Genomic DNA, 16,980 nt, shown 5'->3' with positions numbered 1-16,980 from the left:
GAAATGAAGACAGTAATATATTGCCCCCTTTTGGGGGGCTATAATCCCTTATTCTTTAGTATAATTCAGCTAAAATTCCTGATAGCTTCTAGGACCCCTGAGCTGTACAGTATGATTTTAAAAGCCCCCCAAAGCAGCCCCGGCACTGAAGTGGAAAGCAGCCCCTCCACTACCAACAGAACTGCTGACGACACTTCCTGTCAACTAAAAGCTGAAGGAACAGAGAGGGTCCTTAACCTCCTTAGAATAAATTTCCTGACTCCAGATGCTTCCAGGGCCCCCTCTGTATTCTTTCGAGTTCCTCTCATTTCCAAACGCGTTCATTTCTACAGGATCAGCTTCCCTTTCAAATACCCTTCTAGATTTTGATTTTGTGTAACTACAAGGCCCCTCCTCCCGGAGGCTCACAGAGCGATTCCCGGGAGGGGTGGGGCATGTGCACACCTGCCCCACTTGCACTTAAAGTTCAGCCTGGGAACTGAAGTGTTAGCAAACGAGGTGCGGCGGTCATCTGGCCTGGGGTCACGTCCCTCTTTCTTCCTGTTTGCAGATCTTTAGTAAAAGATAAAAACCACATTTCAAAATTCTGAATCTATGTAGCTTTGCCTCCTGTGACCACCACCCCCAGGCTGGGGGAGGGATCTCAGCTCTGTCACGGGGAGCAGGGCTAAGGCGGGGACCGGGCTGCGTCTCCAGGGAGGAGACGGGCACTGGCATACCCGAGGCCGCCATCCCAACCCTCCCGGAGTGCACCTGTGCCGGCGGACCTGCCGTGCAGGACGCACGTCCAGGGACACCTGCGCTGTCTGCTGCCCTCAGCTTCACCCGAGGGTTGACAGAGGCACTGCTGTCACTGTGCGTCACCAGAGCGGGGAGCACACTTGAGCATCCCTCCAGCAAGGACCCAGACACTTGCTTCCCGGGCTTCAGGGTGAGGACAAAGCTCGTCCCTCCTGAGGAGCTGCCTTCCTGTTCCCTGGTGCCTAGAACAGTGCCTGGCGCGTGGTCCTCAAGAGGTGTTTGCAGAGTGAATTCAATGGACAGACAACAGACAGCACAGACAGAATACAGAGCGTTCCCCTTTTCTGTCCTGGCATCAGGCGTCTCCAAAGCTAAGTTTAGACTTCAACTGTGATTGTTTCCCTACTTTTTGGCTAATTCTCCATTTTTTTAAATTTGGGGCTCTTCTCTTGAGCTTCTGGTTTTATCACAGTTTACCTTTTGCTCTAGGTCCCCTTTCTGGAAGTAGCTGGTACAAATACAGGGGAAGACAGAGATGTTCAGTCAGAGGAATCCTGGCTGGGGAGGGAGGACGCTGGCTTGGAAGCCACTTCCTGACAAGCTGTCGGGGTGGGCCCTGCACTCCTGAGGGGGCAGGAGGAAGAGTGGGAGTCAGGGAGCCAGTGGAAGGCTTGTCCTAGTGCACACGAGCAATGTGCTGAGATGCTTGTGGACATGGGGGGAGGGCCGGGAGTCTGGGGCGGGGGGGGGGGGGACGAGTGCAAAGTGGGAAGAAGAAAGGCCCCTAAACCCGCCCACACCTCTGACAGGCCGGGTCTGGAGGATGAGCCGAGCCCAGGGAAAGCACGTCTGAGTAACAGGGTCTGCAGGTTCTAAAACTGGGTCAGAACCAGCCTGGGGTAAGGACATTAAAACTACAAAACTATCTACAAATAGGAAAACAATGTCATCAGAGAGTTTGGATACAGGCAGGTTCCTGACTGATCTCTGAAATCTGATCCCAAACTCTTAAAAAAAAAAAAAGCCCCAGAGCTGCCCAAAGCGCAGCGCACTTGCACCTGACAGAAGCAGCCCCCAAAAGGGATGTCAAAGTAAAGAAATTCGGTGGAGAGTTCTAGTCCCTGGAGTCAGAGACAGACGGCATCAGAAAAACCTGTTGTGTATCCCAGGGCGCAGGCAAGACCAGACCCCACAGAAGCCACGACACCTGGGGCCTTTGGGCAAGTTTCTTAAGCACGCTGAGCCTCAGTTTCTTCATAGAGAATGGGGATGTCCACAGCGCCTGCCTCGCAGGGCCAGGCTGGTGGGAGGAGCGGCAGAGTTCACACGGCCTGCGCAGGGAACCCCTCCACAGGACGTGGCACGTCTGAGTGTCAGTGACACTTCTCACGCTCATTCTGGACCTTTCAATATATCCTAACTCCTCCCCCACCCCCATAGACACATACTTGTGAACGTATACGAAATGCAGTGGAAGGCTGGCCTCATTTAAACATGCTTTCACTCCACCTGACACCATGAACGTGAACTTGAGGGAAGTGGTGAGGATGTGGCCCATGTTAGGTTCACATCCTAAAACGAAAGCAGTGACCTTTAGGTCACCCACCTCCCAAGCTGCCCACTAACAGACCTGTGAAGTCAGCAGGCTGAGACCCTTGCCAGTGTCACGGCTCTTGCTGGGGTGGGAGGTTCTTTCATCCCCAAGAGGTAAGTAACGTCACAAAAAGCTGAGACTCACCAGGGCTTGCAGCCTGGGGCAGTGGATGGAGAGCTGGCTGAGCGTGCTGTCGGTTATCTGCAGAGAGACACGCGTGTCGGGGGGGCTTCTACACAGAACCCGACCTCTAACCCTGCTCCTCCTGAACGCCCGGACCGGAGGGTACAAGAGGGAATGACGCCTCCCTGACGCACTTGGGGTGCGACGTCCTCTCTCCACCTCCATTCTGCTCATTCCTGGAGCTGCCAGGCTTTTCTCCTGTTTCTCCTCTGGTGCCCCAAAGGGGACAGGGGACAAAGAGGGAGCGGGCCGGGAGGGTCCCCAGGGTTCTTTGTGGAGTCATCCCCTTGCTTCTCTCTTTCAGTTGTGTGAAAACGAGCACACACAGACACCCACTTTTTTTTAAACGTTTGGCAAAAGCTGGAGCTACCCTCGACTTCTCGGCTGTAGCTCCGATGACTGACAACAACCCCAAGCTCACGCAGCCCACTGCCGTGGCCCTCACAGGTTCCCAAGCCCCAACACCTGCGCCGGGGCAAGTGCAGGGCCAGACGAACCAGCCGGCATCTCCAGCTACTCCTGTCTGTCTGTCAGCAACCGAGGGGCAGCCCTGCAGGGCTGTCAGGAATCCACTCACCAGGATACATTCTTCCAGATCCATCTTCTCCAGGTCATGACAATTCTGTAAGAGTCCATCAGACACCCCGGTCAGCAGCTGGGGCGACAATGGGGCCTGTCCCCCCAAGCACCAGCCCAGTATCCTCATCTCCTCCCATCCAGGAACGTGCCCTGGTCCTAAGGGCCCCAGTGAGCCAGCACGTCGCGGAGCAGGTGCCCTTGGAATCATATTCACTTTAGAAATGGGAGTTAGGGCTGCGTTTCCTTCTCTTGTCCTGCAAAGGCACTTCCTGCACCTTCCCAGTGGCTCCTGGTAACAGCACGTACATTGAGCCACAGAACAGACCCTGGGCGGGCACAAGGTGGGGTGCTCGCCAGGCAGCGGCTCCTTCATGGGGGCCCCCCCGACCAAGTGACAGCGCGGCCCAGACCGCTGCTGAGCCCTCCCTTGGGCCTCCCCAGCTCTCTGGCCAAGTGCAGAAAAGGCCAGCGCACCCCGATGACTCTGCTCCACTTGGTGCCTGTCATTTCTGAAGGAGCCTCCTGCAGCCTCCAGGACCACCCCAGGTTACTCTGAATGAGGGAGGTGAGCTGCAGTTCGCTTTGGTTTGGTGAAACCTCTCTCTTACCCGAGCTAAAAGCGTAAAACCTGCGTCAGTCAAGTGGGAACATCGGGCAGCCTCCAAAATCCTGGGTAAGAGGCACAAGGAGAAGCAGCAGGACAGGTTAGCGAGGGGAGAGCGCCCTCTGCCGTGCACTCTCGAGTTTGTCCTAACACAAAAACGAGGCTGAGGGAGGGCCACCACCGGCCCCAGTCGCGAAGTCCCGACCCAAACTCAGGCAATACGGCCAAAATCTTCCTACAATACCAGCACGTGGCTGCTGTTGCTTTTAAGTATTACTCCAATATTTTTGACCTTTAAGCACAATTAAAACGTACTTTTACTCAACAAAATTCTCTTGTTCCCATTTCTGCCCCCCACAGGGGGAGGTAATCAGGTTTATTTACTTTTCATGGAGGTGCTGGGATGGAACCCAGGACCTAGTGCACGCTAGGCATGTGCTCTACCACTGAGCTCTACCCTCCCCCGTCAACAAAATTACCTTGATACATACTGCATTTACTGAAGTTCACAGTTGTCCTGAAGGAAACTTTAAAAATTTGCAGCCAATGAAAACACCCATGCTTACCAGGGTGGATGCTTAAATAACATTTCCGAATTAAATTGCTCCCTCATAGCAGTAACTCTGACCTCTTTTTTCACCAGTTTTGATCATCCAGACTCCTACTATGCAGAAATATCAAGATTATCTAAAATCTTCCCTAACAGAATAGTCAGAAAAACGGGGAAAAGGCAAACAGACAATCCTTAAAAGATATGTAACTGGTGTAAATATGAAAAGTGGATCAGTTCACTGCTAAGTAAAGAGTAACAAGACAAGCCTCCCCTTTCTGCCTGTTTGGGGTTAAGACTGCTGGTTCTGAAGTCAAACTCTCTAAGTTCAAATTCGAGTTTTACTTCTAACTCACCATGTGACCCAGGATAAATTATGTGATTTTCTTAGAGTCTCAGGTTTTCCTCTGCAAGAGGGGAACAGTCCCTGCCTCACAGAGGGCGGTGAGGAGTAAGGGAGGCAGCGCTCCTGAAAGTGTCTAACAAAGAGCCTGGAAGTGTCAAGAGTTCAACTCATGTTAACCATGATTAGTATTTGTTGCCATTATTAAAGTATTAATATGCACAATATCATGTGGAAAATCAGAAAATAAATTATTACTTGTTGAAACAGAACATTTCTTCATGCCTAGGTGAGAAATGATAAATAAGGCAGCTGTGATTTTTCCCCCTTCTGTTCATTTAGCAGCTGGTTTAGAAGAGAACCTGGTGACACGTGGATGTGAGGCTATCACTCTGTCACTGTAAGATCACCCAGATGTCAAAGTATTAACCAATCAGGCAGGCAAATGAGGGAAATCCGTCGAGAAGTTAAGGCTGGGATTCCCTGGTGGTGGGGCTCCCCACTCACCCCTCAATGAACTCGACCACACACTGTCCCCCACTCCATCGGACAAAAGCCAACAACACAACCACTGCCGCCACCACCGCCTGTTCTGCCTGCTGGCCAGCCTGTCCCCTCCTGCAGGAAGCCCGCCAGTTCTGCTCTGAGCCCCAAAGCCAAAGGCGCGGCGCACTCACTGGAGTCTCGGGCAGTTCAAAGCCAGGGCGGTGAGGGAGGCGTCGGTGAGGTTGCCGCAGCCCGAGAGGCAGAGGGCCTGCAGCCGGGGGCAGCCTCTGCATATCTGCACCACGCCTTCGTCCGTCACGCGCTGCGGAAACCGAACAGAAACGAGTGTCAGAGGCGGCAGCGCTGAACCCGGAGCAGCGGACACGGGGTGCACCGAGCGGCCAGCCGTCTGGGCTGCCAGTTACCGGCGATTCATCCTGATCACTGAAACAACACAGGGCGCAGGGCAGGGCAGACACGTATTGCGTTCCCTCTGCACAGCTGTAAACCACCCTAGCATGACTCTCAGAGTGAAATGTTACAATCCCATCTTCCTCCTGAGAGTCATTTGATTTTTTTTTCCAGGGAAAAACCATTAACTTGTGTTAAAAAATCAGACTTAACCAAGAGCTGGCAAAGCTTGCCTGCTTAAGTGACACATTAATTTTTGGTTGAATTTCTACAGATTAATGCTTTAGCTCTCTACCGTATAAAGCAGAGCAGACATGTGTATATTTATCATATTTCCTGAAATGTTTTAGAAAATAGTGAGATGAAGCACTAAACTATTGATAAGTGGCTCAGAATGCTATGAATTTAGCCAAGAAGATTCAAACTAGTAACTTTATTTAAATATACTAATTTGTGTAGAATTAAACATCTACATTTATATTCAAGTCGCCTGCCAGTGCTGTCCTACAAACAATTCAAAGTCCTATTTTTGTTTTTGTTTTGTTTTTCTTTCTCATTTAAATTTTTTAATTTATTCATTTATTTATTTTGAATAAGGGCTTTTGGGGGGGCAGGTAACAAGGTTAAGTTACTTATTTTAATGGAGGTACCAGGGATTGAACCCAGTCCCTCGTGCATGCGAAGCACACACTCTACCACTGAGCTGCACCCTCCCCCGTCCCATTTTTTAAATTGAAGTATAGTTGATTTACAATGCTGTAGTAGTTTCTGCTGTACAGCACAGTGATTCAGTGATTACACATATAAATATATACAAATTCTTTCTCACATTATTTTTCATCACAGCTCCGTGTGCTCTGCGTTTGAACAGTGCAGTCCCATGTGGTCAATATTTGCTCAGAAGACAGTTTGTTTCATTTCCCACCACCAAGGACTTAAAGATTTATGATTCACTCACTAGATGACAAATGCTAGATGACAAATGCAAGGAATTTCTCTTCTCTCAAAACTGACGTTCCCCCTGAGAAGCCCTGGAGGATGCAGCAAGCAGCCTCCGTTACCAGGACTTAGGCGGCAGTGAAGACAGGCTAATAACTTGCTGGTGAAAACCACACCTTGCTCTTGAACATGCCTTTTACTTTTCAAAGCATTTTCATACCTGTTATTTCATTTTAGCCACTGAGACAACGTGAGAGGTGTCCTCATCCCCAGCTTACAAGTAAAGACAAGACACTGAGACCTTGCCAGGAATTGTGCAGGTTAGTTCACAGCACTCCTGATACCGTAAAATGAACCAAGACCCTGAGCTATGATCCTTTTAGGGGAAACGTTAATGGCTCTGTATTGGCCTTTTTGTTTAGATTGTTGCTCTCATCTCGGCAAACTGGTAGATCATAAGGGACACGGGGCGTGAAGTTGGGGTGTGGCAACCACCCTCCCTGCCTGGGGCGTTCACAGCGGTCCCAGCCGATTCCTGCGGGAGAGAACACGGAGCAGGTGGGAGCTCACAGGGCAGGCACGCTACTTACTGAGCAGGACTGTAAGTTGAGGCTCACAAGCTCATGGCAGTAGTTCTGAATGTGTTTCAGAGCTTCATCTTCTAACTGAGGGAATGGAGAAAGCAAAAGACAGTTGGACCCCGGTGAGGGAAGAGAGGGCAGCAGGCTCCCCAGTGAAGTGCACCCCAGATGCGCATCAGGTGAGCAGGCTGCATGGACCCCGGTACCTGGGTGCAGCCCCTCAGGAGCAGAGCTTTCAGGCCGCGACAGCCTCGCACCAGGGCCTCGATGCCGTCCTTGGTGATCTGATCGCACCACGACAGGTTCAGGTACTCCAGGCTCCGGCAGCCCTCGCTGGGGGGACAGGGAACAAGTCACGCACACGCAGCCCACCCGCGGAGAGCTCGTGACCAGCTCTGAGAAGCTCACAAGCCGTTCGGGGGACAGAGACCTCTGTGACCGGAGTCGCCCACTTCCTGCTCCAATGGGATTGTCAGGAAGGCTTCAGACACATTGGAATGTTCACAGCCATTTCCCAGCCAACACGACCACCGCCAGCAGGGACTCTTACCTGATCCCCTTTAAGGAGCTGTTGGTAATGGACACGCAGGAGGTCAGATCCAGATGTTTCAGCTTGGAACAGAACCTGCTAAGGCTGTAACACGTGCTGAAAAAGAGCAGGCGCACTAAAGGTATCTTCAACCACCTTTCTCTCCCCCTGACTCTCCCATGGCCAGTGAGTCCCAAACTAACCTTCCTTACCTACCTGTCAGTGATTTTTGTGCACCCGTTCAGGTTTAAGTGTTCAATGTTTCGGCAGTTCTGCGCAAAGGTCCTAAAATGAGAGAACATTTCAAAACTCCTTGCAAGTGGCTGGGCAGCCACTAGAGGGCAGGCGTCACCATTCACATTTACAACAGGCTCCTCAAATTTTTATTCTATTGTGGAAAGGACACTTTGCTTGAGAGCTACTCTCTTAAGGTTTCAAGTGGATAATATGTAAGTGCTGACTACAGCTCCTAGTGCTGCTCAGACTTTAATGTGCACACAAAGCGGCCGGGGTTGCTGTCACACTGCACTCTGGTGGCGGGCCTGGGCAAACTGCCACGTAGTTTGCATTTCTAAGAAGCTCCCAGGTGATGCCAGTGCTGCTACTCCGGGGACCATCTTTGAGAAGCAAAGCCCATGACTGACTACGTATCAGTTGAAACTCTTTTTCACTCAGACCTTGGAGGTCATGTGAGAATAGAGGTCTGGCTCCCCGTTCCTTCTCCTCTATAGAAAACTCAGTTGGAAGCAAGGGGGCCGAGTCTTCTGAGCCTTGTACTGTGCCACATGCTGTCACTTGGTAACACCAGGGCCTTTCTGGAGAAACCATCTCTGACCACCTATAGGCTCAGCAGCTGATCAGTATCAAGAACCGTCCAATTCCTGGTGAGGACACTGAGTCATGAAGGGCAATGTCCTCAATGATTTGTGGGTTGGCAGCAAGGCCAGAAGCAGAAAGTCACACTTCTTCGCCCTTATTTGCCACTGACTCCTTAACATGCTCAGCAGCATGGCTCAGGGCACCTGCAGGCTCCTGAAATACAGCTTCAACATACAGGACTGAACCCTGCTTCTCCCACGCAGTCCCTAAAGGGCTCCAAACCTGGCCCCAAACCATGCGTCCCTCTCCCCCGCTCCTCTGTCCTGCTACAGCACAGGGCAGGGGACCTGAGCTGGAGCCTGGCGGGCTCCCTGAGAGGAGGATTTGGAGTTAAAAGTCTGACCAAGGCAGTCAGAGTTAGCAGAGAGGAGGATTAGAGTGGAGAGAACCTCAGAGATCTGCAGGGGGCCCCTCGAGAATTCCGCAGAGGACTGAGCAGAGTGTGCGTGGGACGGAACCCCCCAAAGCCAGGGGAAGACCCAACAAGAAGCCTTCAAGGCACCCACAGCCAGAGCTCACCCAGGGCCAGGAGCGGTGCTCATTCCCACCAGCCAGTGGTGAAAACGGTCACAAACTGTGGACTTTCAGAGTGGAGTACAATCATCCCTAGACTAAACGCTTCCCTAGGTCAACCTAACAAATTAAAAAAAATCTCAAAGGAACTACGCCCAAGTAACTCAGCTGCATCCCAGAACAAAACTCAAGTGTGTTTATAGGAATACAAAAAAATTCTGCACCCAAAGTAAAATTCATGATGTCTGGCATTGAATAAAAATTAGCATCCATTCAAAGAAGGAGGAAAACATCTCCATTTAAGAGGAGAAAAGTTCAGTCTATCAAAGCTGACCCAGGACTGACGCAGATATTAGAAAGAGCAGGCAAAGGCATCACAGGTTATCACAGCCATGTTCTGGAGAGCAAGGTTCTGTGAAGCCAGAGTGAAGGGTAAACACATTATGTTTATTACACTTATTACACAGGTGATGTACAGACATGAAAGATATCTTTTAAAGGCACAAACTCTTAGCTATGAAAACCATATGGCTGAAATGAAAATTTACTGGATGGAATTAACGGCAGATTAGCCATTGTGGAAAAAAAAGATCAGTGAACCTAAAGACACGGTAATAGAAATGATCCAAAATGAAGCATGGAAAGAACAGAACATGAATAAACTGAGTGGCAGCTTCCAGCCACCTGATCGAGTGTGACTGGAGCCCCCTAAAGGACAGCAAATGGCGGAGGGAGGGGTGTTATCTGAAGCAATGGCCACACATTTTCCAAAGCTCTTGGAAAACCATAAAACTACAAATCCAAGAAACTCAAAGAATTCCAAGCACAAGAAACATGAAGGAAACCCCAACCAGGCTTATCATGACCAAACTGGCCAGAATCAGTGACCGAAAAGCAGCCAGAGGGAAGACACGCGATGAACAGGGCACACAGCAGAGGTGCCGAGGGTTTCTCACTGACAACAAGAAAGCCAGAGAACAGCAGCTGCACCTTCAAAACCCTGAAAACAAAAAAGCTGTCAACAGAGAGTTCTATCTTCAGCAAAAGTATGTTTCAAAACTGAAGGGAAAAAAAGCCTTCTTTCAGACATAGAAGAGCTGAGAGAGTTCAGCAGATGTGCAGCACAAGAAAGGCAAAGCACTTTCTTCAGCAGAAGAAAAGTGATCCGAGATGAAAACGCGTGTCTACACAAAGGAATGCCGAACACTGGAAACAGTAAGTACTTGAGCATATAAAGCCAACTGTTTAGTTATTCAAATCTCTTTTAAAATAATCGACTGTTAAAAATACTAATAACCTAGTCTGGAGTTTATATCGTATTTGGAATTAAAATGTGTGATAACAACAGCATAAAGGCTGAGTGATGAAAAATGCAAGTGAAATGTAATATAATGTAATTTTTGAAGGTAGAGATAAGTAACTTAAATGTATACTACAAACTCAAAAGCAACCACTAAAATTACAAAATAATGAGTTACAGCTGTTAGGCAAAAAAAGATACAAAATGGAATTGTAAAATATACTCAATCTAAATGAAGGCAAAAAAGAGGAAAAGGGCAAGAATGAACGCATGGGGCAAACAGAAGACAAACAACAAGACAAGAGTGTAAAACTAACCACACCATGTCAATAATCGCATTAAATGTAAGTTACCTAAATACCCAAATTAAAAGTCAGAAATGTCATAAAGGATCAAAAAAGCAACACCCAACTATATACTGCCTAAGAGAAACCACTTTTAAATATAAAGATACAAATCAAAAATTCGAAGTAAAAGAATGGGAAAACATACCATGCCAACGCCATCAAAAGAAAGCTGGAGTGGCTGTACTGTATCAAAGCAGACCTCAGAGCAAAGAGTATTACCAGGGATAAAAAGAAGGCCGCATGATAATGACAAACTGGCCAATTCATCACAAAGACACAGCAATCCTAAATGTTCATAGACCTAATAACAGAACTTCAAAATACACGAAGAAAGAAACTGATAGAGCTGCAAGGAGCAACAGACAAATCCAAGATATAGGCATGGATTTCAACACACTTTTCTCAATATTTGATCAAATAAGAAGTCAGCAAATCAGTGAAGATATAAAGACTGGCTCAATACTCTCAAATCAACCTGCCCTAATTTGTATTTATAGAACACTCCACCCAACAACAGCAGAATACACATTCTTTTTAAGTGCACATGAAATGTTTGCCAAGATAGATCATGTATTCTTGGCAACAAAACAAGTCTCAATTAAAATTAAAAGTCATATAATGTATATTCTCTGCTCACAATGTAATTAAATTAGTAGTCAATAACATAAAAATCTGGAAAATGCCCAAATATTAGGAAACTAAATAATACACTTCTAAATAACCCATGGATAAAGGAAGAAATAAAATGGAAATAGAATGCATTTTGAACTGAATGAAAATGTAAACACAGCATTAGAATTTGTGAAATGCCACTAAATCAGTACTTCAGGAGAAATTTAAGCACTAACCTATATTAGTAAAGAAAAAAAGGTCAATCAATGACTTTAGCTTCCATCTTAAACTAGAAAAAAGAAGACCAAATGAAACCCAAAGGAAATAAAGGAAATATTAAAGACCAGAGCAGAAATCAATAAAGCAGAAACCAGAAAAATAATTTTTTAAGAAATCAATGAAGTCAAAAGTTGCTTCTTTGAGAATATCAATAAAATTAATAAGCCTCTAGCTAGACTGACCAGGAAAAAAAAGACAAAAATTACTAATATCAGAGAAATTCAGTCTTTAGTCTTTGAAAATTGGTGTAGTGTCAATTAAAATTCAAAGAATATATATATATGATAATAGATACTGTACAGTCATTGTGATTTTTATTAGATATGGCAACTCCATATATATGTAAATTTAAAAAATTTCATATATATAAAAACATTACCAAAAATCAGAAATGAAGGGACATGTCACTGATTTTACAGATATTAAAATGATAATAAGTATTATAAACAACTTTATACCAATAAATTCAAGAACTTAGGTGAAATGGACAAAAATCTTTGAAAAGCAAAAACCTTACCAAAGCTTATCCAAGAAGGAACAGAAAACCTGGAGTTCTATATACACTAAGGAAATAGAATTCATCTTAAAACCATTCCACAAAAGAAACATGCAGACGCAGATGGCCTCAATGGTGAGTTTTATCTAACACTTAAGGAAAAAAAAAAAAAGCTACATAAACTCTTCCAAAAAATTGAAGAGAAGGAAATACATTTCAATTCATTCTATGAGACCAGTATTACCTTCATATGTAAACCAGACAAAAATATTACAAGAAAACCATAGAATAATATCTCTCATGAACATAGATGTAAAAAAATTTAACAAAATGTTAGCAAATAGATTCCAACAATATGTAAAAAATATAATACATGACAAATTTTGAGGGATTTATCTGAAGGATTGAAGGTTTGTTTAACATTCAAAAATTAACCAATGTAATTCACCAAACTAACAAATTAAATAAGAAAAAACATATGATGATCAAAAATATGCAGAAAAAGCAACTTGGCAAAGTCTAGCATCCACTCTTAATATAAAAAACCCTCAGCAAACTAGGAATAGAAGGAAATTTCTTTAATTTGATGATATCAAAAAATCTACAGTTGCCATCATACTTGAATGCTTTTTCCCTAAGACAGAGAACTGACTAGAATGTCTATTTTCATCATTTCTATTCAGTACTGTACTAGAGAGTCTAACCAGTGCAATCAGGCAAGAATAAGAAAAGTTACTGATTGAAAACAAAGAAGAAAAACTATCTTTATTTACAGGTGACAAGACTGCCAACACCCAAAATCCAAAGGAATCAACAAAAAAATCTACGAAAACTAGTATGAGTCTATTCAGGTTGCATGATAAAAGATTAATGTACAAAAATCAATAGTATTTCTATTTATCCACATGATCAATCAAAAATTGAAATAAGAAAATAATACCATTTACAATAACATTTCATAACACTTAGGGATAAATGTGACAAAATATGTGCACAATCTGTACACTGAAAACAACAAAACATACTGAGGGGAATTTAAAAACACCTCAGTATATGGAGAGATACCATGATCAAGGGCTGGAAGGATCAATAATATTAAGATGTCAATTCTCCCCAAAACTGATCTATGTATTCACTGTCATCCTAGTCAAGAGCCCAGCAAGCATTTTTGTAGAAACTGACAAGATGATTCTATAATTTAAATAGAAAAGAAATAAATCTAGTACAGTTAAAACAACTTTGGAAAGGAAAAAAGGTAGAGGACTAACAGAATCTGACTTCAAGACTTATTATAAAGCTACAGTTATGAAGACAGTGTGGTTTGGTGTAAAGATAGACAAATAAATCAGCGGAAAATATTGAGAGTACAAAAATAGTTCCACAATTATTTGGACAACTGATTTTCAACAAAGGTGTAAAGGCAGTTCAGTGGGAAAGGGTAGTCATTTCAACATATGGTACTAGGACAACCAAACATCAAAGGCAAAAATGAATATCCATACCTCACACCATATACAAAAATCAACTCAAAATGGATCACAGGTCTAAACTACAGAACTTGCAGAAACATAGGAAATCTTCATGACCTTGGATTAGGCAAAGATCTCTTAGGTAACAGCAAAAGTATGATTCTTAAAAGAAAAAAACTGATAAACTGAACTTCATTAAAATGAAAAACTTCAGGGGAGGGTATAGCTCACGTGGTAGAGAGCATGCTTAGCATGCACACGATCCTGGGTTCAGTCCTCAGCACCTCCTCCAAATACAAATAAATAAATAAACCAAATTATCTCCCCTTCATAAAACAAGAGGAAAAAAAAGCAAAAAAACCCCCAAAATTAATTGTCAAAAAATGAAAAACTTTAAAAGATAGTTAAGATAATAAAAAGGTAAATCACAGTCTGGGAAAAAATATTTGCAAAACACGTATCTGATAGAAGACGTGTACCCAGAACATACTAAGAACTCCCAAAATTCAGTAAGACAACAATCTAATGAAAAAAAGGCAAAAACAACAAGAAACAAACCTTTGAATAGATGTTTCAGCGAAAAAAATATATAGATAGCAAAAAATAAATAAAAAAGACAATCAACAGCATTAGTCAGTAGAGAAAGGCAAATCAAAATCACAATGGGGTACCACTACACACATCTATTACAATGGCTAGAATTAAAAGAGACTGACCCACCAAAAATTGGCAAAGATGTGGAGGAACTGGAAGTATCACACATTTCTGGTGAGAATGTAAAATGGTACAACCATTTTGGGAAACACTTTGGAAGTTTCTTAAGAAGTTAAACATGCACTTACGAAATGATCTAGCCATTCCGCTCCTAGGTATTCACCCAAGAAAAATGAAAACATATGACATACAAAGTCTTGCACAAAAATCTTTATAGAAGCTTTACATGTAATGGGTGAAAACTGGAAAGAATTCAATGTCCACGAACAGATGAATGAATAAGTAAATTGTAGTACATCCATACAATGGACTATTACCTCTCAATAAAAAGGAATGAACCACTGATACACACGACATGGATGACTCTCAAAACAATTATGTTACATGAAAGAGGCCAGGAAAAAAGGAGTACATACTATGTAATTACATATAACATTTTCAAAAATGCAAACTAACCTAAGGTGACAGAAAGCAGATCAGCGGGTGCCTAGTGATGAAGCAGAGACGGGGAAGGAGGAAGGAGGAGGAAGGGATTACACAGGTACATGAGGAAATGTGTGTGTGACATGAGTACGTTCATTACCTTGATTACAGAGTTAGTTTCATGGGTATATTCATATGCCAAAATTGATCAAACTGCATGCCCTACAGATGCACAGTTTACTGTATCTCAGTTATATCTCAACAAGGCTATTAAACATCCAGAGGACTTCACATGCAATGATGGAGCAGGAGTTAGAGAGAATATACATGCAAGATCCACTAGCACTGGGATTTAATCTATTCTGATGACCATGTAGCTCCAGGGCCTAAATCCATACCTCGTACAGAAGAGGGTCAGTAAACACAATACGCAAATACTCATCCTCACACCAAAACAACAACACACATGCAGGGGCAGAGTGGATCCCAAGGCTGGCCACAGGTGATTGCAACAGAAAACTGAAGGCACAACAAAATTCTGTCTGAGTCCTAATTCTGTGATTATGCTTATCATCATTTTTCACAGTGATCTGGTCTCACACATTAAAAACTTACGTAGATGTAATAGAGGTTTCTGCTCTAAAACGTATAGTAAACCAGTGAACATTCTTAGCCTTAGAGGAGAGTTCCGTTAGACATGGCTTTACTCCAAGTGCCAAGATAAGGGTATGTTTCTTTTATATTCCAAACTGACAATCTACATCTTCACATTAATTTTCGTTTCTTTAATGGAACCACTTATGTTCTCTCTCATAAAAAGTTATCTTAGGACCTCTTTGGTACATTTAAGTTCACTGTTAAAACAGAATCAATCCATTTCACTGGTTTATTACTAAGCTTTGGAAGTAGCAGAAAATTTGGTCTGATGATCTCAATTTCTTGATTAAAAAAGACCTTTGTCCCATAACATTTAAAAGGAGTGTTTTGATCCTTAAAAAAATGTCATGAATCGATTTTCTTAGCAATGGTGTAGCAGACGTTTCAATTACAAATTCTGTCTACAATCACTATATATTGCACCTTCCTACCGGAAGCCTGCGATTGACATACACTGTGGTAATGCTTAGGTCTGCGAGGGGCAGAGTCTGTTCTAAGGTTCTAAGGGGCAGTGTGGGTCCTAACTTAGCCAACTAGAGGCCACAAGGGTAAGGATACTGAGGTTTTAATTATGTCCTGTCTCCAGAAAACCTCAAAGCACATGTCCTTAGCAGTGGATTGATAACATTTCCAATGAATAATGGCTGTCCAGCAAGAGGTGGGCAAGCACTTGGCCGGATAGGGTGTGTTGCTAATTATAATCAAATGAATGTGATAATCACATCTCATTATGAGTAAGCACAATTCCAGGTTGTGCTAAGAATTTTTTGAAAGAATCATTTTGGGTTTGGTTTTTGTTTTTTAATTTATTTTTTTTGGTGGGGGGTGAATTTGGTTGGTTGGTTGGTTGGTTTTTGGAGGAGGTACTAGGATTGAATCCAGGACCTTGTGTATGCTAAGCATGTGCTCTACCACTTAAGCTATACCCTCCCCCTCCAAAAGAATCATTCTGTTAATTGGTATAATTCATATAAGAAGTTGGCCACAATTATGAGAAGGAACCTAGGAAGATAGGAAAGTGAAGAGGGAGGGAGAAGAGATGTGAACTAAGATTATAACACTATTCTGTGCCTGGCACTGCAGACATTACTTCGTGGGACGCCCATGACACTGCCACGAAGGAGCTCTAACTGCCTTCACTTTGCAGGGGAGAGAACTGACAGTCAGAGAGAAGTAATTAATCTCGAGGTCACGGCCCCGAGAACACTGGAGCTCGGTTTCTAATTCAAGCCTGCTGACTCCACAGTCACAATATTCTCATTACTCAACGCAAATTACCACAGAAAGAATTTAATAGAAGAAAAGCAAATAAAATACTTGGATAATTTTGCTGATGCAAACGTCAGCTACAAGCTGCCCTGACGGCGTGTCACCGTGGCCCGACTTACTTCAGGGAGGAATCCCCGACGCCAATGCAGCCGCGCAAGCTGAGCTTCCTCAGGAACCCGCCGCAGCGCTTGGAGATGTTTTCCACCACGCGACCCTTGAACGGACAAAGTTGGAAAAAATCCTGTTTTTCGTGAGGCTTATCTAACAGCAAAATCACCTGAACTTTAGGAACGAGAAGTATTTTGGAACATTCCTCCCCCGCCCCACTTCTGCCCCTGGTGTATAAAGGAGCTGCAAGCCCTGAAACATGTTTTCAGTTAAAGCATTAAGTGTTAAAAATGAATCGCACACTTCAGTTTGCAAGCCTCCCCCCCGGACTTAGGTGTCTCCTCGCCAGGGCTCACAGCTCCTCCACCCACTGC

The 16,980-nt window shown here is 44.3% G+C and overlaps 1 protein-coding gene across 12 annotated transcripts in view; it reads right to left on the bottom strand.

Annotated features, from left to right (window-relative positions):
• FBXL2 (F-box and leucine rich repeat protein 2) overlaps positions 1-16,980 on the bottom strand; it is a 67,793-nt gene that overhangs the window by 20,595 nt on the left and 30,218 nt on the right. For 8 of the 12 annotated variants that reach the window (XR_012060511.1, XR_012060512.1, XR_012060513.1 and 5 more), the window contains 9 exons: positions 16,618-16,712; positions 7,757-7,825; positions 7,562-7,657; positions 7,218-7,344; positions 7,021-7,095; positions 5,272-5,402; positions 3,706-3,847; positions 3,096-3,140; positions 2,480-2,536 (listed from right to left, as the gene is read on the bottom strand). Coding sequence is in view for 6 of the 12 variants with exons in the window: in XM_072940949.1 (XP_072797050.1) it covers positions 2,480-2,536; positions 3,096-3,140; positions 3,706-3,847; positions 5,272-5,402; positions 7,021-7,095; positions 7,218-7,344; positions 7,562-7,657; positions 7,757-7,825; positions 16,618-16,712 (837 nt within the window). In the remaining 6 variants the exon portion in view is untranslated. Of the gene's footprint in view, positions 1-7; positions 553-2,479; positions 2,537-3,095; positions 3,141-3,705; positions 3,848-5,271; positions 5,403-7,020; positions 7,096-7,217; positions 7,345-7,561; positions 7,658-7,756; positions 7,826-16,617; positions 16,740-16,980 lie in introns of those variants that run through there. The other 4 variants (XM_072940952.1, XM_006200619.3, XM_072940954.1 and 1 more) reach the window with 3 other exon arrangements.

The sequence above is a fragment of the Vicugna pacos genome, chromosome 17, assembly GCF_048564905.1.
Source record: "Vicugna pacos chromosome 17, VicPac4, whole genome shotgun sequence".
Classification (NCBI taxonomy): Eukaryota; Metazoa; Chordata; class Mammalia; order Artiodactyla; family Camelidae; genus Vicugna; species Vicugna pacos.
Note: the sequence above shows the minus strand (reverse complement) of the source record. Positions and strands in the feature narration are given on the sequence as shown.